This window comes from Siniperca chuatsi, linkage group LG13, assembly GCF_020085105.1.
Source record: "Siniperca chuatsi isolate FFG_IHB_CAS linkage group LG13, ASM2008510v1, whole genome shotgun sequence".
NCBI classification, from domain to species: Eukaryota; Metazoa; Chordata; class Actinopteri; order Centrarchiformes; family Sinipercidae; genus Siniperca; species Siniperca chuatsi.
The window spans coordinates 16603461-16627428 of record NC_058054.1 but is presented as its reverse complement, the minus strand read 5'-3'; the positions used below and the strand labels follow the sequence as shown (position 1 = coordinate 16627428).

General features: G+C 40.3%; 2 protein-coding genes across 9 annotated transcripts in view; both read right to left on the bottom strand.

Moving 5' to 3' along the window:
* Positions 1-249: 249 nt before the first annotated feature.
* Positions 250-12133, bottom strand: pask (PAS domain containing serine/threonine kinase). The gene is made up of 21 exons (XM_044218667.1): positions 11755-12133; positions 11369-11590; positions 10900-11120; positions 10623-10793; positions 10340-10474; positions 9985-10119; positions 9517-9778; positions 8061-8242; positions 7842-7971; positions 6032-6203; positions 4652-4884; positions 4306-4435; positions 3278-3867; positions 3017-3159; positions 2736-2903; positions 2421-2546; positions 2133-2267; positions 1838-2037; positions 1310-1443; positions 1039-1188; positions 250-509 (listed from the first exon to the last, which is right to left on the bottom strand). Exons 2-21 carry the CDS (start codon positions 11571-11573, stop codon positions 334-336), a joined length of 3798 nt encoding a protein of 1265 aa, XP_044074602.1. The 5' UTR covers positions 11574-11590; positions 11755-12133; the 3' UTR covers positions 250-333.
* Positions 12134-12315: 182 nt separating this feature from the next.
* The window catches only part of kcnab1b (potassium voltage-gated channel subfamily A regulatory beta subunit 1b), a 43547-nt gene continuing 31894 nt past the window's right edge, over positions 12316-23968 (bottom strand). For 6 of the 8 annotated variants that reach the window (XM_044219287.1, XM_044219293.1, XM_044219292.1 and 3 more), the window contains 7 exons: positions 20067-20153; positions 15491-15576; positions 14850-14970; positions 14645-14745; positions 14391-14511; positions 14164-14252; positions 12316-14052 (listed from right to left, as the gene is read on the bottom strand). In XM_044219287.1, the coding sequence (XP_044075222.1) occupies positions 13963-14052; positions 14164-14252; positions 14391-14511; positions 14645-14745; positions 14850-14970; positions 15491-15576; positions 20067-20153 (695 nt within the window). In that variant the 3' untranslated portion in view covers positions 12316-13962. The remainder of the gene's footprint in view (positions 14053-14163; positions 14253-14390; positions 14512-14644; positions 14746-14849; positions 14971-15490; positions 15577-20066; positions 20154-23968) is intronic. The other 2 variants (XM_044219288.1, XM_044219295.1) reach the window with 1 other exon arrangement.

Below are 23968 nucleotides of genomic sequence, written 5' to 3'. Positions count from 1 at the left end.
TAATGCTTTAAATATTCTTATCCTTAATCCAAAGAATAAATAAAATAGATTAAAAGGAAAAAAACTGCTGGTGCATCACGATGCTTTTGCTTTCGTGTGTCACACTCCGCAATCATAAATATGTCAACAGGCACATTTTGACAGCTTGATAATGATATGCATTACACTTGGTAGCAAATTGTATATACTTCATTAAGGCAAAGGTCAATTTGTCTGTAAAAGACTCTAGACAGAGTAGTGTTATAATTATGGCCTTAGACTAAGACAAACTTCCCTTTTCTTATTTTGCACATGTCCTCTTTGCACTGCTGCAGGCTAAAATGTTGGACAAATTTAATCCTCATGGAGGTACTTCTGAAGCTCTGTTTCCAGGGCCACCATTGACAGCCTGTCATCCTCATCTTCCTCCTCCTCCTCCTCATCATCAGGAAGAGTCTCATCACATTGATCCAGGAACAAGCCTTGTCTGACGTACACTTTAGGACTGAATTCCTGGTGCTGTGGTGGGCCTGTTGAAGGAAGAGAGGGTCCTGAGTACATGAGCGTTATTTTATCATCTTTAATTTGCACAGCTGAAACTACGGATTATATAGATTCTCTCTCTATGGTAACATCTACACAAAGGGTGGCATCACAAAATATCCTCTAATGAGTTATGTGTATTTTAGAACGTCTAAAATGAAACGGAACAAAACAAGCCTGGCCAGGTGCTATTTCCTACTACTTCAAACTTTGACATTATGGGGTTTTTGAAGGCCAGTTCAAAAACATCTAGACTAAAGCCACCAGTAGTTGCCAAAAGTTAGATTATACTCAATTACTTTAGGTGGGTTAGCAGCTTGTAAAAGCAAAAGGAAGGGATACATTTACCATCTTAATTTGAATATAAAGAAATTAATTTACAGATATTGCAACAACAAAAAAAGATTAAAGAAAACGTACAAAGAAAGTGGTATTTAATTATAGGTGGAACCTCATTATATCTGTAAAACATGGCTGGCCATTGTCAGTCTAACCCTAGTGTTAAGGAGTACTCACAGTGGCTCTGAATTGCAGGTACCACCTCAGTCCAGCTGTACTCTGCCAGGGAAATGGGCTGGCTGATCCAGGACTGCAGCAGCAGCTGGTCCAGAGTCATTCTCTTAGCGGGATCATTGTGCAGCAGCCCAGATAACACATCATGCAGGTCTGACAGTATACACAGAGAAATTTCAGCAGCGAGTTGTAAAAAAAAAAAAAAAAAAAAAAAAAATTTGTGTGACAGTCAATGAAAACTATTTGCAGCCAACGGCAAACAACAGCAACATACCTGTGGAAAGAGGGAACGGGGGCTTTAGTTTGGCATCCAGGATCTCCTCCACACCACAGAAAGGGTTCTCACTGAATAGCAGAGTGTAGAGCAACACACCAAAAGACCACATCTCCAGCTCTGGACCCTCATAGCTACAACAGAACCACAACAAGATAAACAATAATTAAAATAAGCTTATACTTGGCAATAAGGATATCATGGCAGCATTTTATTCATCAGCTAATTAAGTGTCTGTGTATGGCTTTTCTAACTTTATGATCGGTATATCCTTGAAGCTACATATAGTTTAATAGTACATCGTAAAGGTTACTGGGTCATAAAAGTCATACAGGACTGGAAAACAGTGCTCTGACCTAGATTCTGCTGTTAGGTTTAATGCTTTGAGTGAGCTGTGTAAACAAAGGACCGTTATTGCCCTTCTAACCTAAACAATCTATAAAAAGGAGATCATTACAAAATTTCGTATTCGTTGCTAAATGAAAAGGAACAAATGCCACTTGTCATTCTACGGAATAATGTACGTACGGATTTCCCTGAAGCACCTCCGGGGAGCAGTACTCCAGTGTGCCACAGAAATTGTAAAAGAGCTTCCCGGGAGCCATCATGGCAGCAGAGCCAAAGTCTATCAATCGAATGTGGAAACATTTGTCGATGATGATGTTCTCATCTTTTATGTCCCTGTGAAGGATGTTCTTAGTCCTCAGATAGAAGACAGCGGCCACCAGCTGGGAAGAGACAGAACCTCCAGTTTAACAAGGAACAAATTCACATTTCAGAGCCCATTCTCCTGTCATATGTATTTTCTTGTACATGTACATACCTGTCTAAAGATGTAGCTGGCCAGGGGCTCATCCAGCCTTGGCTGCATGTCTATGAATTCAAAAAGGTCCAAGCCATCTCCATGTTTTTCCATCACCATCTGGAAGTAACTCCCATTCTCAAACACCTCCAGCACCTAATGGCACACACACACACACACACACACACACACACACACACACACACACACACACACACACACACACAGATGAGCAAAATAATTTAGCATAATAAATGAAGGTTTTTACAACCTCGGGTCTTAAATATTCTGATGTGACCACCCAGTTACCTTTACTATGTTGTGGTGCTGTACTCGTGTCAGTATGGCAATCTCCTGGCTGACTCGTCCCAGCATGGGGTCATCTACCCAGCAGTCACTCACTATCCTGGCCTTGCTAATGAACTTCACTACCACCTGCAAATTTCGAAAATACAGTAAAAGAGGCCATGTCATCACAACAATCACATTAGCCTGGTAAATCTGGTTGGTTTATCTTGGTTTTCATTCGATAACAACTGATGTCAAATACTTCTACATAGAAATTGCTGCATACTGTATACACAGGAATAGCATGTTTCTGCATTAATGAAAATGTTTCCTTACTTCTTGTCCATCACTTCGCCTTATTGCCTTCCAGACAAAACCAAAGGCTCCTTTACCCACAGCTTTAAGAGGCTGGTACTCTTCTTGAAACTGCCCATCACAGGCTCGAGACTGCTCCAGGTCCATGGTGGTGTGTAATGCCTCCCCATGACCGGCCTCACCAATCCTCTAAAAGGAGGAAAGAGTGATGAGTTGAAAGCAGAATAACAATTTTTATATTTTGATAAAGAAATACTATGTGCCATACGAATGTATTACTAAAGATCTTTACTGCCACTGACCTCTCCTAGACTGGCTCCTGATTGGTTGTGCAGGGATCGATCTGTTTGCAACAGTGTCCCCTGCTGGCCAGGCCTACTCATCCACACACTGAACATGGAGCTCCCATCAGGGAGGTTAATCCTGCACACATCACACTGCACATCTGGAGAGAAAATAAGGTTCTGTATTATTCACTAATAAGTCCTTTTGCTTTATGTGACACATAAAACACACAGTAACAGTTTTGAGGGAAACAGATTAACAGCTGTAGTAGTACCAACCTACTCTCGTGCCATCTCTGTGGTACGCGCTTCCTTTGTACCGCCCCTCCAGTATCTGTGTACTGTCTGATGAGCGCTTGTGTCCATTCACCTTTTGTTTCTTAGGAGTAGATGTGGCAGGAATGTCTGTTATTGGCTGAATCCCACTGTTCATTTGCATGCAGAACCCTTGGCTCTTATCTTTATGAATTGAAGAGAGAGCTGCCCACTGATCCTGCCCGCCCTGGTCTTTTTCTTCTTGCTCTCCACTTGAGCAGTTTCTGGCTTCTACACCAGCGTTCCCATTCTCAACAGGCTCCGATTCCTGGTCAGACCCTACCACACATGGGGAGGGTGTACGCAGGAGCTCAGCTGTATCGCAGGACGTCATGGAGTGTTGGTTATCATCGTTGTACCCTCCGCCGCTGAGCAGCTCTATACTACTGCTCAGATCCAGGTCAGCCAGGGCACGGGTCACCAGATCACCATTGCTGTTAAGGTCCAGGAAACAGCTGGCTGAGTCCACTATGTGTGCTGAGCGAGAGTCCTCTGTCTGGCCTGGATCAGAACCACCATGGCCAGCAAAGTTTTCACAGAAACCAGAGGATGACCTGGAAAATTGAGTTTCAGTAAACTGATGACAAAGAATAACAACCAATAGATTTAAATTGGCAAATCTTTTCAGAATAAACACAACGTTATTATTTTATCAAAAGGACGTGAACATTTGTGAAGAATGTTTGCGGTTTTCTGTCCAATCTCAACCTGCCATGACATTGACAATTAGGGCTGCATCACATCCACATTATGTATAATTCTTATACGAAGAAATTCTTATACTTGATAATATGTTTTTTGTCATTTTAGGTAGTTATTATCACGCTGATGTATGTTCAAGTGTATGCTATAAAAACAGGATAGCTGAGCTCTGCTCGCAATTGAGGTGTATGGGCGGGACCTCGATACCACGGCTCCAACTCTGATCACTACTGCGCAGAATCTGGCTCCAATTGACAGCAAAAGCACAAGATGGCTGCGCCTACCCTCACCTGCTCTGCAGTGAGATGACCTCAAAGCTGGAGTCTTGGAGGACAGAGGCACATGAGCGGTGGTCTTTGCATACATCGGGAGAGGTGCCACCCACCCTGCCAACAGCATGTCCATTCAGAGTGGGAGTGTCTTAAGAGGGAAAAAAACAACAACAATACAGTTTCTCAAAGACTGCTTTTTTAATGCTATTGCTCACTGTAAATATGAAATCATAGCATGCTGTGTAATTTCCTTCTGAGGTTAGACTTTCAGTACCCATTCTAACCTGTCCTGCAGTTTAGTTTTTGGGTTGCAAGGAAGACAAAAATCAAAACAAAAAACTACAGCAGTTTGGCCACATCATACCTGGGTTAATCTTGATCGCAGGTTGATTATTTTTATGAACCTTACTGCCATGCTGCTGGTCTCGGTTATGGGGTGGTGGTTCGGTGGGAAGCGGGCAGAAGGTGTCTTCTTCTGGAGGTTCCACCCAGGCAAATGTCTTTAGGAGTGCCTGAGTGATGTCTGCACTGTCCAGCTGGCTACTACAGAGAGCAACCTGGGCTGCCTCCTCCATGATCTCTGTAGTGTCATCGGCCCTGAGGAAAGAATGGCTGGAATTTAATCTAGTATTGCAATGTGAATCAGGATAAAATAAAAAAATGTAATGATCATAACATAAAGGCAAAATTCAGGTACTCGATATTTTGTGAAAATGATGGAAATGTATATGCATATTAAGCAATTGCTCTAGCATTTGATAGGTGAGTCATTAGCAGCATGGTGTGGGTTGGAGAAAATACTTTTTTTTCCAAAGCTCTACTCTAATTATAGGTGTCATTGTTTATTATTGGTATCATTATTTATTTTATATTATAGGAATATCAATTTATCAAGGTAGTGTACTAAATGACTGATAAAAACATAACACTACAGCAGTACCATTTTAATGTTTCTCTACAGGTCTGGTCCATGACGATTGAAAATATTTTTATGGGGGGAACACAGACATACACATTCTTTTAAGTTCTTGGTGCCTCTCATTTATTTCCTTTAACAAACCTGAAAATTGGATAAGTCACTTGACAATGTAAGTCAATTTATCTTTTTTGACCAAACATGCTGTGACATTATTTGTCCAGCAGGTGGCAAAAGAGAGGGGTATTAATATATATTAAATCCACATCTGAAATCTTAAAGTATCACAATTGGGATAATTTGATCTACTTATGTTTTGAAAGACTGAACCAAAATGAGTAAAACCATTATGATCCCAGATTGCAACATCTAAACAATTCTAATCCAAACTGAAAGTTTAGAAAAACTAGACACAAAAAACATACAAAAACAACAATAATAAAAATACTTAAAAAACAAACAAACAAACAGACAGACAGATAAAGATAAACAGTGGTAAGCTGTAACTTAAAGAGTGTTTATTGTCTCTACTGGCTGGTTAGACACACAGAGATAGTATTGCTTGACCATAGAGTTTTGTTTTGTTTGCAGATTTACTGCCAGGCACATTAAATATACATGCAGGCTGTTGCTTTTAGGTGCCTGGCTGTTGCTACAGCAACTTTTGTTTGTCCATTATTTGTGAAAATACAAAGCACAGATTTGGTCTGCTATTAATTCTAATGTCTGCTGGCATAATCTTCTGTGCAGGTTTAACACAGTTACATCCATGAAGTTTAATATCCTTTGGTAATATGAAGTAACCAGGACACATGGATTGCTACTTACATAACCACACGTGTGGAGGTGACAGCAGGAGGAGAAAGCGTAGACAAAGCGCTGCCCTGTTTTTCCAGCCTGGTGCTGGTTCCAGTGAAGATCCTGCCTCTCCCTGTGGAGGTTCTTCCCAGGATGGCATGTTGCACCATGGCCATATCACCAGCCACCAGTGAGGAAGGGTCTAGGATTGATAAAATGAAGGAAATGATTAAATCACACACAGTGTAAACAAATAATACTGTATGACAAGATAATAAAAACACACAACAGGAACAAATTCAGAGTAAAAGAACAGAGTAGCAGCATTGGAATGATAGGACACCATTGTGAGGTGCATATGGGGAAAAAACAACACAAAAATGTCTGGTCGGACAGATATGACACATCACATATTTTTATGCCACATAAAACTGTTTTTTTTTTTTTTTTTTTAGGGGGGAGGGATAATTATGCTCTAATTTTAGGAACTACAGTTCCCATAATTTGAGGGCTCTAAACACAGGTATAATGTTGCCATGGAGTTAGCTTGTAGCAGGGCTACAACTCTGGGCTCTTCTCATTTCTCAATTTTGTGCCTCCTCACTTCTCCGTCCTCCTGCCTGTGACCCGGAAATCGATCACAGCATGCCATCTTGAAGGACATCTCAATTCCTAAAATGCATCTCATGGAGCGAGGAGAGAGGAGGCTTGCCGGAGGAGCTATGAGCAAGGATATACCGGTGTATCCTTTGCAGAAGTCTTTTCGGCACGTGTTGTACACAAGAGGCTTGACACACAGCTGGAATATACAAACCATGGTGGGAACAGGACTTCACAAGATCCTTTTGTATTCACCAGTTATATTAATGATTTAAGATGATCAAATGCACAATCAAACTTTCTGCCCTTCACTATTTGTTTAGTGCCTCGTAAGGTGTGCTGTTCATTATGGTTTTATCGGCTACACCCAATTTAACCGCTATAATCGTGACATGATGTTTATAAGTGCAAACAGCTGCTAACGTCACAATATATCAACTAGAACATTCTCTTCTCAGCACTAATTTGCTGTATTTCATGTTGTCATATAGTCTATTGCCTATTATGTTGTCTCCAAAAGTATAGTCCTGTGACGACAGTTGTAATTGGGGCTGTGGGCTGCATTTGAGATCAATTTGACTTTGTCAGTGTAGGCCTATATATTATACCTGTACTATATATCCCTCAATCAGATATTATAATATACTGTATGTCACTTTATTTGTATAGTATTTTTCATACAAACATTCGTAGTGCTTCACACAATATATAAAAGGCTATTATACTGTATGTGTGTGTGGTAAATAAAAGGTAAAGTATGACATCCATACATTCTTGTCACATTATGCCACATTGTGAATTGAATTTAGAGTAAATATATAAGTTGTCATGAAGACTGTTATGATCATAGATCACAGATGACTCTCTGGTGGGAGGGACTATGATGCGAGGCAAGGAGGTACAAACTGAGAAATGAGAGAGGCCTCCTGTTTTTTTTTTAGCCTGTATTTGTTTACATTTTCACAAATTCGCACCATTGGAAGTATACCAAATTAACTACTAGGAGTTCCTGTTTGCAATGTATCAATGGATGTACAGACAACTATCACTGGATTACTTTGATTCTGAAGAAAGCTTAGAAAGTGATGATTCTCAGGGAAGTTCTGGAATTCCCTTTAACTCTCTCGTGCCCCCCTGGGGAGGCAAGCCTCACAGTTTGAAAACCTCTGGTTTAGACTAATCACAGCAAGTGGGTTGTGAAATGACATTGTACACATCACAAATACATACAAATGCTCACCAGATTTCCCTGATATTTTGGATAAGGCAGTACTTTTACTAGCCTCTGCTTGAGAATCAGAGAAGGGGCTGGCCTTCCTGTCTGAGTCAGACATCCATCCATAGAAACCAGGAATCAAAAAAGTGACACTCTGTTGATGACAAAGTAGCAGTGACAGAAATGAGAGTTGGCATGGTCGTCAATCCAAGCTGCCCTGTTCAGCTAGTCACATTGGCTAACCTTTCTCAGCAGCTCATCCTTGTTGTAGCCAAACAGACTGAAAGCCAGGTGGTTGTGGATGCTGTAGATTGAGCCATCAGAGTGGAGCAGGAGGAGACCGCTCAGAGGAGCAAACACCCAAACTGTTCCAGAGAACTCCAGTGCAGGGGTGGGGGAGAGGACAATGCTGCCCACTTTGTCTTCTGTGAGAGTTGAGACACGCGTTGAGGATGCACAAATAGTTATGGCAAATCTACTAACTTACAGTATATGATGAATAACATTTTTTATGGTACATGTAGTATATAGTTTTATCCTTTAGATATTATTTTGAAGGGATGTAACGGTATGTGTATTCGTCCCCGAACGGTTCAGTACAGGGTGTTCGGTATGCAACTTCCTCAGTTCGGTACGTCCTGTGACCCAAACAATTACTGTCAAAATCGTCTATTTATGTCTGCTACTCACACGTGTGGAACAGAAATTCTAGAACGCGAGTTTTATCCGGAGAATTTTGGCAGCGCACCAGTTGTTGTCTATCAGCTGTAGCATGCTAGTTGGGTTACCCTAGTGAAGCTCATGTAGTTTCAAAGCCTCCGAATAACGAACACAAATGAGTGAACAGAGCTGGAGGATCCTCATGTGAATTATAAAAATGTTATTTTCTGCAATTATTTTTGTTTTCCCTATACTGAAAACATACCAAACTGTGACCCTAAAACCGAGGTACATACCAAACCGTGAATTTTGTGTACCGTTACACCCCTATTATTTTGTATATTGGATTGGTTATACAAGCAAATATCTTTTTTGAGGATTCTATTCAGCTAATACACACTACAGAGGGTAGACATGAAAACACTTCAATAAAAAAACAACATTAACACCAAAAGTTGCTAAACTACCACTGCAACCATATATGAACAATATGGGTCGTATTAGGTTGTACGCAGTCCTAGTATTTTCCAACTCCTCTGTTGCTATCCTGTAAAAACCATGTATCTGCAAACTGTCAATGTTTCATGAGCTAAGAAAAACAACAGCATTCCTATTGGTTGGTTTCATCTTGACTCCTACTCCTTTGTTGATGCATAATTTATGTTTTGGCATTTGCTGGCATGATTTGGGGCCATTTCTCTTGACATTAAATAACTTCCTTAACTTTGATAACTGGCATTCAACTTAAAAAAAAAAAACTTTTTTTTTTTTTTTTTTTTTTTTTAAATCAGTGCTGCTTGCCAGTTTCTTCAAATTGTCATTACCTTTCCATCTGGGGTTTACATTATCTTGTCTAGCTTCTGTATATTTTTCTTATTATAAAGGCTTAAGAGTATATACACAGGATGGTCAAAGTGCTTGGGCAGCATAGACAGTGGATTACGCACCAGTTTCTCCAGAATAATATTGTGTGTTTTTTTAAATCCCTCTCTGACCTAGCATTATGCCTTGTCATTTAAAAAATAACTTAACACCTTACCAGAGGATGGCTCTTTTCCATGAGGTTGCTCACAGAGTTCAGGGTTTGAGCCAACTGACTTGCACACAGAGGAGGTGAGAGGAGAGCATTGCTGCTTGTCCTGTCCATCTGATCTTTCAAGAGTCTCTGTTGGGCAGGTGCAACCAGTCCCGCTGTTTTGGTGTTGGGGCCTCGCGCATACCACTTCCCCCTGAAGTTTGATGCACAGCGGGACTGATGCACCCCCTCTGCTTTTACCATACACTCTCTGAACCCTCAGCATCTGAAAGAAGGAAGGAAAAGCAAAGTCAAAGATGACAGAATTACAGAAATACCTGAGCTTAAAATGTTGTGGGATATCATTTCTTTTCTGTGTGTTCCTGAACTGTCTAAGAAGCACATTGGTAAACAGAAACTTGAAAGCAAAGCTTAAAAAAGGGATTCTTTCCTTAGCTGAGTGGGACAGTTTTGGTTGAAAAGTGTGCTTACTTTGGGCAATGCATTACAGTGGAGGGGGATTTGTAAAGAGGGGATTAGCTCCTTAACAGACACTCCTTTTAGCTCGTCAGGATGGTGGTATCCATGGAGTTGGGCAAACGCCAAGTCACAGGTTAGGATGCTGCCCTAGAAATTACATCAAAAGGTGTAACAAAGAATTGTTTTAATGGGTTAGAAAATGGTAATATTTACCCAGTAGCATTTAATTGAAGATGGTAATACTATTACGTTATGAAAACATTTTAAACAAACACAAGACATGAAATCTGGAATTCTCATTAAATATGTTGCAAGAAAAGAAAAGAAAACTCACACTACCAAGGATGCTAAATAATCATGTACTTACATCTTCTGAAAAGGAAAGAAAGGCTGATACCCTTTCCACATTTCCGATCATGACAAGGCAGTGCTCTTCATTTTGTGACTGTCTGTGGGTACACACCGACACTGGCACTTCTCCAGATAATGTCACAACATCCACCTAGAGAAAAGTAGCATGTTACAACAACAACATATATAGACACATTTGATTTAACAGTAGTTTGATATAATCATGTTTTGGGGAAAATTCAAGAATTCAATGCATAGTTATTTTCGTTTTCAAGTTTTTTAGTCAGCATATTTCATACCACTTTTCCAGACACAGCCGCAACAGTTCCATCCACTAGCAGAAAATCTTCTTCCAATGCTTCTTCCAGGACCTGACTGGTTTTCTTCAAAATACAGGACAGCTTTTTTCCAACCAGCTCATTGGTGGTGCACTCAAACAGTTTGCAGGCCTGTTCATTTGCTGACAAAATCTGAAAAGTTAAGATAATACACATTTACAGGGTATGCTGTAGTTGCAGTACTGTTTGACCAATTCTGCTTAGCCACCACTTCTCACATTAAGTGCACACATTTTACCTCTCTGGTTTTATGGTTGACAATAAGAATGACTTTGTTTGGGTTGAGGGCAGATGGAGATCCTGACAGGCCAAAATCTCTGGAGATTAGCTGACTGAACAAGCTTTCCTCTGTCTCTGACACAGTGGACCGGTGTGGCAGGGAGACAGCAGAGCCAGGATGTAAGCTAGAGATTTGGTGGTTTCTCGCTGCCACAGAAGTGCAAACATCCAAACGTTCCCCTGTAAGCAAAAATTGGGGACAGCTTTTTTCTTTTTTGTTTAAACAGTCCCAAACTCAATATAGTCAAATAATATAGTCAATTTATTTTCATCAAAGATAAAGGAAAAAAATTCTATTTAATTTATTTTTGCGTGATACATTGTTTAAAGGATACTCAATTATCAATTATTATTGTTGCGGATTATTGTGTCGACTGATAAATCATTTCAGCTCTACTCACAATTACAACCAAACCAGTTACACTGACCTGTCAAGGAGCCAGGATAATAACGACGTTGCAATGCCAAAAGGCTCTTCTTGTACAGTGGTCTCTGAGTGCATGGGTAGGACTTATTCAGGTCAAAGTCATCTTCCAGGAGATCAGAGAAGAGGTCCGGCACCACACAAATAGTGTCTCCTTTATCTCTGCTGCTTTGGCTCACCCCAAAATGAGCCTCAGTCGATAGCGACATTGCTGTTGGTTATCCAGCTGGGATTGACAATGATTGACCCATATAGAGAGAATTAATGGATTGCAGCTTCGAAACAATAGTGTACGCTGAAAGATTAGTTAATTAAAGCAGTTTCGGATAACAGAACACATTTTATTGATAAAATTTAAGTTGCGTCTGATTTGAAGATCACAACACTCACCCCAAGTCGTAGAAAGGAACTGTGCGGCTTGTGTTTCCTAGCTGTTAGTGGGCACAGGAGTTTCAGTTGACGCTAGTTGACAAGGTAACGTCCCCTGAGCCAACTGGCTAACTAGCCATCTGCTAACGTTACTGCCACTACAAACAACGCTGCCGAGCTCTGTTTGGTTCTGAAATAGCAGGGTTGTCGCTGCAATTTTGAACGACTTTATTCCAAGTTGACGTTACCGTAATGTCAGCACAACTTTGACACGATTCCAGCAGGTTAGTTAAGTAAAAAAGAAGGTTTTATTGCTACTATTTCACTTGTCTAGCAGCAGTTTTTGTAAATCGCGGGCTTCGAGCGCCAGCCGAGTAGATTCGAGCAAGTCCCTTGAAGCCAATCAAATATCACTCCTCTAAGCAAGAACAGCTCATTGGCTAACTCGCCGGAAACGCCCGCCTTTGTTTCCATGGAAACCATGTCACAAAAACAACCAAATAAAATAAAACAATTAAAAAGAGTGTTCAAAATTGAGACAAAAAATGTCTAAAAGCGTATATACTTTTCACAAGTCAAATAAATAATTCACACATTATTTTATTATAAAACAGGAAGACACAGCAAACAGCAGTAACGTTAACTACGTCAGAGTGTTTCAAGTCACAGATTTTTACTGCAGTTTACAATGTATCTCAGCAAACAATAAGTCTACTCTAGCTTTGCTATTTCAATTCGTAAGGGGTGAAAACATTAATAGAAAATTACTATAGATCTTGACTTTAAAACATATCACATGAGAATTATAAGCTCTTTATTTGTATGTACAAATCTGATGAACAACACCGAAACAGTGTGTTTGAACAGACAGAACATAACAAAGATCATCCCATTATGTAAAACTGGCATCTGGGAGAAGTTGGATAAGAATTCAATGTGTTCCAGGTGCAATGACTGCAGGGGTCCATATGGTTATATTTTTTTACTGAGTCCATTCATTAGGTACATGGCTTTGTTTTTAAGTCCACAAGCTCCCCCTTAGGAGGACCATCTCCCTAACTTCAACTAGACAAATGTTTTAGCCACAACACAGACTGAAATTAAATGAATCAGACATTATCATGACAGAAAATCTGGCATAGTCCAAATTAAAAGGGGTTGAAGGGGCATAATAGGAAAGCACACTATGCTGTACTTTTTGCATAAGTGAAAAAGAAAAAAATATACAACACAAGCTCATTCTGACATAGCTGCTTAGTAAGGAAAATATATAACAGTCATTACAGATGTTTCAAAACATATTTTAGTCAACTTAGCTCTCTTGGTATTAGCAACAACATTATGAGCAGAATTTCAGTTTGTCAAGTACTGAAACAATTCATCACATTGGCAGGTCAGCTCCAGCTGCAGTGGGAAGTGTTAGCATATTATCCAGTCTGTTGAAACCAGGCCCAATTACACAAGTCATCATTGATTCTTTTTTTTTTCACATCACAAACATCTACAAAGGTAGATTTCTGGAACATTGGGTACATTTTGATACATCACATGCAGGGGCTAGCACAAAATTATGGTCCCTGTACATAGGCATTCTCTCCCCGCATCCATGGCTATTCATTCTAGTATCTTTGTGGGCCCTCCTCACATGAGGGCCATTTATACTCAGTCCCTCTTTTCCCCCCAGTCCTACGCCCCTGACCACATGTATTTCATATTCATGTGTTTACTGCACTGCCATGAGCTTATGTGATACTTTCTGGACAATAAGAGCTTCTTAAGTTTTCTTTTCCTGATACAATGACACCCTTAATCAGAAAATCATGATAGTTCTGTAATTGGCCCATGCTAGTGTCAGTCAGTTTGAGCTTGATCGTGCAGTAATCTATTTCTCCATGATCTAATCTTTTGCTTATAATTTTTAAATTTGTGGTTCAGCAGCTTCTGCACTCTTTTGTTGGCGCAGAAGAGAATTTCACTCCAGAAATCATCTTGGTGGACTGTTGTTCAGTCCAGTGGCCGGCTGCTATAGCTGTAGCATGCATGTTTTGTCAAGTAGCTCACTTTCACAATAATGAGTACTGGTTGATCTTCATTTAGACAAGGAGCTAAGCAGAGTACTTTACACAGTCACACAGACAGTCATGCGTGCACACAAGCAAAGTTGGGCACGCACTTATGGTGCCATGGCTGTGAGAAGTGAGCTTAGATAAGCTTTTTGAGCATAGTTCACTAATGGTGGTAGTCCTTTTTACTGTGAGGACGATTTCCCAGTATATGATCCACTTCTGAGGCAATGCCTGCTGTCATCTTTGGAATTACCTGTGGTGCACAAAACAAAGACAGAGCTCATGATCAATGGAGTTTGACTAGACCAATCACTGAAATACTTATTCAGTATAACTCAGGCTTAGGGAATGTTTTTTTTAATACCTGAATGGCTCCCAGGTTTTCTGTTAACTGGCTTGGATTGGAGGATCCCAGCAGCACTGAGCTCACTCCCTCGTTCCTCAGGCACCAGGCTAAAGATAGGGGAAAGGTATCAAGGTATCAGACAGTATGTAGAGAAACACTGAATTTGGTTGTGAGCATCATTTTCTTTGTTCGCTTTCACAGAAATGTAAAGTTGAGGGTCTTAGGGTGTTCACTTTGTCTCTTACCTATGGCTAGCTGTGGCAAAGTACATCCAAGCTTCTCCGCAATATGAGCCAGTTCCTTTAGCTTGGCTTGCTGTTTCCTCCCATCCTCACTTGTTATTTTCTCCCTCAACCACTGGTATGGCTGGAGGAGCAGTAAAACAATAAGCAATTATTTCTCTTAAGTCAGGCAGAAATAACTTGAGCCAGATTATGTTTTATTGAGTGAAAGGATTGGAACATTAAGCCACTAGGCAGGTGGTCAAAATAAATTTTACCTGTACCTTCATTGAGGCCCTGGAGGTTTCTGGAACGCCGTTCTCGTACTTCCCAGTGATTATTCCACAGGCCAAAGGGGACCAAGAGACCACACCCACACCTGAGATAGAACAATGGCCACTGAGCAACAGGATACGAAATCTATCACAGCCCGAAATCTATTCCAAAAAACTTGCCTTCAGGAGAAACTTACTATAGACTTACCTATCTTATGGTAGAGCTCTGGCAGCTGAGTTTCCACTTTGTCCCTCTGGAAGAAGTGATACTCTGCCTGCTCACACACTGGTGGAATTAGATTAAACTGCCTGGCCACAGAATATGCTTCCTAATTGAATGTGAAGAGGGAATAAAAAGAAAGGGGAGAAATGTTCATGAGATGAGGAAACATGTGCTAACACTGACCTTTATGTTTAAAGAGTTTCTTTTTTTAAATTTTCCCACTGCTGTATATGGCATATAGTGTTTCAACATACAGTATGTTACAGTACAAAGAAGACTAGAAGTCTTTTACAGTGCTGATAGCTTCAGTAGTGACGGCAAAATGGATATCTAGATAATCAGAAGATCTCCCACTGTACTCATCATCATTGTGCATGTATTTTAATATCTGTTTAGCCAAAGTAAATCACGTCAAGCTGTCTAGGTGATGTTATCATTCTGGAAGATGTCTACCTTTGTAATTGCTTTGTAGTGGTAAATTAGGCAGCACATTTGTTTCTAAATGTGTTTCATGGCATTAAAAAAAGTTCCTATAATATGATTACAGGGAAAGACAAAAAGTTATAAATATCAATATATTGCCCCAGCCCTAAATAAAGCCCAGTTTCTAACATTGGATCACTCACCATGATCTCCATGGCAGACCACCGGGATGTCCCCCAGTACATGGACATCCCCTGGTTAATCACATGTGTCATTGCTCTCACTATCTCTGTAAAAACAAAATATTAAAGAGCAGATATGTACATTGTCAATTATTAAACAGTGAATGGTGCCACAGTTGCAACTTTATATAACCTACAGGAAGACCATTTTTAAAACTCTACTTATAGTAAAGTTGATTTGCAACATCTTAACTTACATAGTTTTCACATTATATACCCAAAAAATATATCATAGGGGAATTAGATTCAGGTGGCATTCTCATAAAAGACTTGAACAAGGTTTAAAGAAGACTACAAGAAATCTTGTCGAAAGCCTTTGGTAAAACTGACACCTTCAGGACAGTAAAAACTAAGATGATGCTTTAAATGTATTCAGCCTCTTTGTGAGAAAGGCTCGTCTCCTTTTAAACTCATGTGTAAGGAGATATTCGTTGCTGGGGCCAAACGCTGCAGGGGGTTAAATGAAAAGATTCAGCCAACCTTGGCAGAATGTTGCTTGTGTCCAAATCATAGCAAGGAAGTAATGGGGTGGATGGAACAGTGGAGAAGCAAAATGTAATTTATTTTATTTATATTATTTAATAAAAACTACTGTAGTTCTTTCTCAAAGGAGTTTTTAACCAAGGACATCTCCAATACCAGGAGGAAATGCAGCTATTATTTTGAGTGTCTCTTGCATGCTGTGCACAAATAATTACTGCGAAAAACCACAAGGTGATAAAATAATTTATGTGATTTCTTCAGTCTTTAATTGCACTTAAACTGCATTAATGAAACATCTGCTTCATTAGTGCAATGCAAATTCTGGATGCAATATATGAAGTGGGGAAAATGAAAATGAGGGTGAAGAGACCACAGCAGAGTGAGTTAAAAAAACAGTTATTCCTTTTCATCAGTAGTTCTCTAAATGTAGCTCAGTGAGAGACAGAGAGCAAGTGTGCGTGTGGGTGAAGCAGGTGCGAGGGTAGAGAAAAAACAGTACATCTGCTCCGAAAGGGAGGGAGGGATTTGGAGGGATGTAAGGACAGAAAGAAAAAAATGTGAACCAAATAGGAACCTTGGAGGAACACACAGTTTGTAAGAGTTTGTGAATATATGAATAATCCACCTCAATGCCAGGAGGGGAGGCTGACAACTTGATCACAGCGACATCCATGCTCACTTACTGACCAGTCTTAACATAAAGTCTTTTTCCACGAGGCCATAGTGAGTCATTAACTCCAACAACAGATGCCACACTGAGCGTAGCGTTCAGGTGAGATATCCAGTGTACACCATCAACACCTCACTCACATAAGCCCACTGCAGTTTTTCGAGGAGGATGATGTAGGTGAAGTTGTGGGCACATGCACGTGGTGATGTGTGCATTTATGAATAACATGTACTGTATTAGTATGCCCTCAAATGTAGGAGATTGGTGTACAATTTAGGTGAGAAAATTGTTACCACTCTCATATATATAGGAAACATGTAACTACAGCCAGTAGCCAGGACAAGAAGTTACTACACCTGACGATTAATATTCTCATCTAACTCTTGGCAAGAACGCGAATAAGCCTATTTCCCAAAATATCAAACTATTCTACATGAAACTAATGCACATGAAAGTCTTGGTTATGTTGCATGCTTGCCTGAAGATGCTGAAACGTAACCATGTTGTTTAGTAATTTATGTTTTGAATTGTCATATAATGTATGTAGAATACTGTTTGGAACAAATCACTTCATGTTTCCTATTGTTATAGTTAAGTCAATAAATTATGTGTGTAAAGTGTGTGCATTCTGTTTTTGTGTGAGCACACGCATGAAATGTGGGTAAAATCCTGTTTGTGTGTTAAAAGCATAAGCTTGCTATTGCAAGTTTCCTCTGTCCTCTCACAGAAGCAACACGCCACTGAGTCGGGAACATTTGGTCAACTTCAGCCAGCAGGTATCACAGTGCCGTTCTGCAGAGTGCGGCACGGAGTGTGGCAGAAAGCATTCAACACACACTGATATCCATATTTGTCTGGGCAGGTGTCTATGCGGATGTTTAGGTGTCTTTGTGAAAGTTGCTTTACAGGAAGGTGGTTCTTATTTTGAAGCAAACGTTTATCCTCCTCCTGCATGCACACAGGGCGGTGATCAATATGCCACACTGCAGGAAATTTTCAATGGCTGAAGCCCTTTCTTAGTTCTATGATCGTGGGAAAGAAGGTTTTGAATGTGCAGCCAAAAGGAAGATAAGTATTGAGGTACTGAGTGGGTGAGATATTCCTGCATGCTGCTCTTTATTGCTGAACATTTGAGGAGAGAGGTGATATCCTGGCACTTGAAGGAATGTCCTGACTGGATGGCTTTGGGTTTGTGTTCAGTATGCTGTGGCAGTACCATTTCATTAGTTCTCCAGTGAAAAACCCTTGGCTGGAGGGATTGTTATAAAGTTATAGACGTCATGTCTGCTCTTTTCCTCTGCCTATGTATCCTAGTCTTTATTCACTCTTTGGGAGATTTCATATTCAGTTGATTGAATGGATTCAATTTTCTGCATATTGCTCTGTCAAATAAAAAAATTATACTGAGTGACTGGATAGCAACATTGTGCTGAGACAGTTTACTCTGCAGGCTATGGTATGCCTATTAAAACAATGAGTTGACAATGGCAAAGATTCTTCCCCTTGAGGCACCTTCTCGTCATATTTGCTATAATCTGAGTACTTTATGAACACTATTTGGCAACATGTGAGATGAAATTTCAGCTAGGCCCCCCTCGGAGGAAAACTTACATATAGTCCCATCACTATAAGTGACAACTGCAACAGTAAAGAGCAGTAGAGCATAATGAAAGGGGAGTCAGAGCCAGACAAGGAAGGAGCAATATTTGTGATAAAAGTTGGGGCTGTCCCTGCTGTTAGACTGGATATAAGCAAAAAGACAAAGCAAGTCAAGAACAAGTACGGGGGAGAAATAGAGAAACACAAAGAGAAGGATGAGTGGATGGGAGAAGGAAAGTGGTGATGGTAACAAAGGGAGACTCTGCAGCCATGACATCACTTTTTTTGTCCCCAAGGGGACACACGTTGTCTCACACAAAGTTGGAAGCAGTTTAAGTCACAAGTACAAAATGCAAACACAAATTCCACACAAATGCATGCACACATACCTGTTAGGTAGCCTAATATTCTCATTTTAATAATACATTTGGAGCTCAAGTGTTTTGTTTTTTGTGCACTGCATTGATGCTGTTAATCCTGTTTAAAGTTTCAGGAGCATGTGGGTGTGTGAATCAATATCTTAGACATGTATATAACAAGTCCTTTGAACTGCAAATGCCCACAGAGATGTAGAAGTCTAATTTTTTCTTAATCCCCAAGAGGAGCAATTTCAAAAATCTTAGTGGTAATGCGCAAGGATACACAGTTTTGTGTGAGTCTGTACATGCAGTCCCACTCTCTCTCTCAAGTTGTTAAAAGTGACTCACCCTCTACGCAAGGATTTATGACAGTGGCCTTGCTCCACTGTAATGAAGGACAAAGAAAATGTGTGCAATGTTTTACACTGATTAATGGATCGACTGTGTTGCAGAGCTGCTGTCTATCCTTATTTTATCTGTCTGTTTTGTTTTATCTGGCATCTCTCTCTGTTGTTATCATCCTGTCAGACTCTCAATCAATCTATCAACCAGATTAGACTTCTTTACATCCATTGTCAATAGTGAAATGACTTTATCTGCACAGACAGCATACTAGACCGTTTGATGGAGCAGACCACAGAGTCTGCCTGCCAGTCACCAGCACTACCAGTGACAGCAGTGCCCCAGGAACGATAAGTGTGACAGATTGGCCTCCCACAGTCTGCTGGCTCACAAGGGAGGAAGCATGGGGGGCAAAGGGGAAAGACTGGAAAATAGTTTAGTGAGACCAGTGGGACTCCATCCTTTCAGCCAACTACTACCTTTGCATGAGGGTTGATAGAATAGAAGAGGGGCCCGAGTGTATCTGTAATGGCCACAAGAAACTGGAAGTATGTAAAAGAAATAAATGGTGACATAAGGTAGATGTGTGGGAAAGGCAGCACTAGAGTGTTAGAGCGCACAGTAAGGCTTGTATCAAGTGAGACCAGCCCAAAAATACACCAGCTTCCCCGAGGGGGGGGGCAGATAATCCTGCTTCTGAAGAATAGGGAGGGCTAGGAGCGGGTGCAGCTCAGACACCCTATGGAAACCAGCGATCCCACAGAGACAGAAAGAGAAAGAGAGGGAGAGTGGTAGACTAAAATAGAGGATGAGAGATGAGGCAAGATTGTCAGATTACTTGAAATGTGTGTGTGTGTGTGTGTGTGTGTGTGTGTGTGTGTGTGTGTGTGTGTGTGTGTGTGTGTCAGAGAGAGACATACGCGACCACAAAGACAAACCCCTTTGGTCAAACGCAAAGGTCGCCAGTCCGGTGAGGGCAGCGACCTTGTCAGAATTTCTCACCTTCTCATGTTACAGAACAACATGCATTGTCCCTGCCCAAAGCCTCCACCAGCCCCCAGGGGTCTGGTCAGCGATCACTCACCCTCCATGGGAGTGTTGGTATCTGGCCGGTTGGCAAAAACCACATCCACATACTCAAGTTGCATCCTCTGGAGGGAGCCCTTTAAACCTGAAGTGAGAGGAGAGAAGAAGTTGAGAAAGATGAAAAGTCAATAGGAATCATGAGTACATGTGTTAACAACCATAGCGTAAACACATAAATAAATATTTCTAATTTCCAAGAAGATCACTTGACACACTTGGAATGAGGACTCACCATAGCCCACATAAGCCCTGAGTATCATCCTTCTACTCATAAATACTTCTGCTAATACCGGTTGGCCAAGGAGACTTAATAGAGTATCATTCAGACATGTTAGCAAGTAGAAAACCTTGTTCCTTGACACCTTTGGACATGGACACATTGGCCTGGATCTGCAGAGGAAGAGTGATAATCACTGTGTGCATGTAACTCTTTCCAACTCTCCTTGCTATTTATTCAGCACTGTCATGTAGACAAGCTGTAGGAATGACATTACACTAAACTTGCTTGCACATGCTAAAACCTGCAATAACAGATTTTTTTTTTTTTTTTGGGACACTTCGGGGCAGCAGAAACAAGCTGTAAACACAACACAAGATATGGTGAACAGTTGCCTATTTACACATCCAGCAGATACAGAGTAGTGTTAGTATTCATGTGGAGTCGTGTTTCTGTTCACCAGGTGAATGTAAGTCCAATATTCACTCTCCTTTTAGCTCTGTTTTGGTCTCCTGAGGTCTCCAACTCCTGAGAAAAGAATATCTGGCTCTGTTGCTGCTAAATACTCCACCATGTTCACCAACTAGTCCTTAACCATGACTGTCTGCCATTTGATGCTGGGTAGGTACTGTAGTGTTTATGTTTTTAGAGTGTTTTCACTGAAAACAGCTGCCTGCTGCAGGAGAAAACAATGCTATGAGAGCAGTGGGAGTGAACTAAACAATAAACTTGTGAGCCGTAAAAAAACTCAACAATGACACTATAAAGCTCCATACAGCTGAGGGGAACTTATCAGGTGATAATTCTCTGAGTGTGTGATCCATTGTTATTATAAAAATGATTACAGCTGTTTTAACTCTACCCAGCTCAGAACAACAATGTACCAAAACATTTGGTATTTAAGAATTCCTTTCTTTTTTCACTTAAACCATGGAATAAGGAAAAGGAAAAATAGGGTGAACTGGATCCGGGGGGATTTAAAGTCACCATGTTCATAAACATGGCAATGTGACAGTTGACCACATGTGACCTAAGGCCTGCCAGCTGCATCAGGCCTGCCATATCTTTTGATCCAGCTCGCACGAGAATCTGGGTTGTCATATTCAGCCTGGTTTACCTAGTAGGGGTTGTGATTATTGGACTACCAGTCCCATTTGCCAAACAACAAAATGCTACATTGTTCGCAAAGGAATTGCAGTCTTTGTCCCCTGGCATAATATATAATTTAATGTTCCATAATCAACTGTAATTTGCTCTTTCTGACAATTTAATTCAATAATAGATGATTGACTGAGTTCTCATTTATGAAGAAGAAAAGCCTTTTTGTATACTAGGTGATGATTGTGATCATTCCACTGAGAGTTAGGCAGGTTAATCTGAATTTTTCTTTCAGTTTAATTACTGAATTCTTAGTGGCTTTATGGTGAGCAAAGGGAAAGCTGTTACTAAGCTGGAAGACATTGTTCAATAGGATGATGCAGGTTTTGTTAATAGACCCGTTTCACAGTAGACATTTTGACTTGTAGCAGGAAAAGCACAGGTGTAAGTAATAACATTAATTATGGCTCGACTCCATTTAAAAATGTCCAAGTAAGTCATAACAGTGAGCATGCATGCATAATAGCAGGATCTGAACACCTGATTGGAATTTGTTTATGTAATTAATTAGACCTGTGCATTTCCTGCTGTGACATGTTAAAATGTCTTTTATGTTTGACACAGCAGCACATTTCAGCACCATGAATTCAAAACTGCTGAGATTCAAACAGTTGAACTTATGGACACGTCTGTACAAAGTTTTGTCTCTTGCTGTTTTAATTAAAGCAAGACTAGGCAACTTTTGAGAGATGACATAACACATTCTTCCTCTTACAAATGAAAAATCCAAGTTATTAGCAATAGAATGCACCTTTTGTCAATTCAATACACTCAGGGTTTTTACTGCTGATTCCTTACTTGGTCTGGTATGACAGGTAGCTTATGGTGGCTAATGTTAGCTAACGTTATGGACATTATTGAGTCAGTGTGCTGATTTTATGACTCAGAATCAGACCAGAATAATCAGCTTTATTGGCCAGGTATGTGTACACATACAAGGAATTTAACTGGAATTTAATTGTTCGTTGCTCTCAATGTACATACACAGAAATAGACATAAATACAGGACAACAAGCTCAACAAGGTAAACAAACATTATGCTACTATGTGCAAGATATATATACATAAATGTTTTTAAAAAGCATAAAAAACAACAACAGTAACATTTGTAAACAGTAAGACAATTAGTGAAGAGTGCAGATGGTGCTGAAATAAATATGATAATGTAACAGGTTACTTTATATACATGAGGTAGGTGGATATGACATTATATACAGTATGCACAGCATGCATAGATTTAAAAAGTGATAAGATTTAAATAAACAGATTTACAGGTACAGAGGATGTTAGTGTCACAGGGTTATTGCACAAGGATTGTTTCTGACACTTTGTGACTGGTGTTAAGTGTTCATCAGAGTGATGGCCTGTGGACTGTTCTTGTGTTGCCACTTGCGCCACTGTTACTGTATAGCTGTACAATAGCTTGACATTCTAGCTAGATGCTAAACAGTAGTAGAAGTAGTAGTAGTAGTTTAGCATTTAGCACTATCCCATAACTGTCACTTGTAGCCACAGTGGCCACTGTTCAGCAAAAGTTACATAGTCTTGCTTTAAACAATTCTTTGCTAAAAAAAACTCTTTTGTGACATAATAAATGTGGCTGACCCACTTAAATACAAGAAGTGACTCAAAGTATGAAACGCAAATTGACATTTTGGTCTTTTTGTTGTTCAATATAAACTGTATCAAAAATAAAGGACCCATTGCTTATTAAAGGTACAACTGTTCGAATTAATATTGTTATAATAATAATTTTAGGCTACTATCAAAAATACTTAGTTGTCCCTTTTACACAGCTAGAATGCCATCTGTTTCAGCGCAGAAATCATTCTCAGAAGTCATTATATTTGAAAAGGTCAGACAGAGAATTTAGGACCAATTTCAGGATTAATCAGTGTCAAGCTGAGTTCACACCACTGTCTCCTGGTAAGAAGATCTATGTGGAAGAAGCTCTGCACCAAACCTTTATCCTTGTTACATAAATGAGTGCTGTTTTGACAGGTGTTGAAGGAACCAAACAACTCAAAGCTGAGAGGATGATAAGAAAGACGAGGGATCAGGTAAAAGGTTGCACTCTTTTGTTTCGCTCTCGCTCAGGTTTCAGTATTTGTTGGAAATGAAACACTGTATACTGAAGAGAGGATAAGAGACGGCCACAAAGTATTGTGAGCAGATCAGTCCCCATTCCCACACAGAGTAGACCAGATGAAAGATGAAAAGCGAACACAGGAGATTGTCACAAAGGAGGACAGCAGAGTAATAGAAAGACAAGGCAAGAGACACTCTTGCGCTCTTGAAAATGTGTGAGTGTGCGTGGCAGATTAGTGCCAGAGGCTTCATCATTGCCCGTTAATCCCAGTTGAGAGTTATGCTCTCCCTACCACTGCTCCAACCACTTCTTCTTCTGTCATCCACACTCCCGCGATCTCCAGAAACACCCATTACATGGATCCTAATCGGAGCCTGCACCGTCATCATGAGCAGTTTCCGCTGTCTTGTGGATTAGCTGGAGTTTACTGGCTGGG

Coding starts and splice junctions, on each gene's coding strand:
- pask (XM_044218667.1), bottom strand. CDS start 11,573: ATGTCGCTATCGACTGAGGCTCATTTTGGGGTGAGCCAAAGCAGCAGA. Junction 7,972..8,060: donor AGGATGAGCTGCTGAGAAAG/GTTAGCCAATGT, acceptor TGTCATCAACAG/AGTGTCACTTTTTTGATTCC. Junction 1,189..1,309: donor CCCGTTCCCTCTTTCCACAG/GTATGTTGCTGT, acceptor GTATACTGTCAG/ACCTGCATGATGTGTTATCT.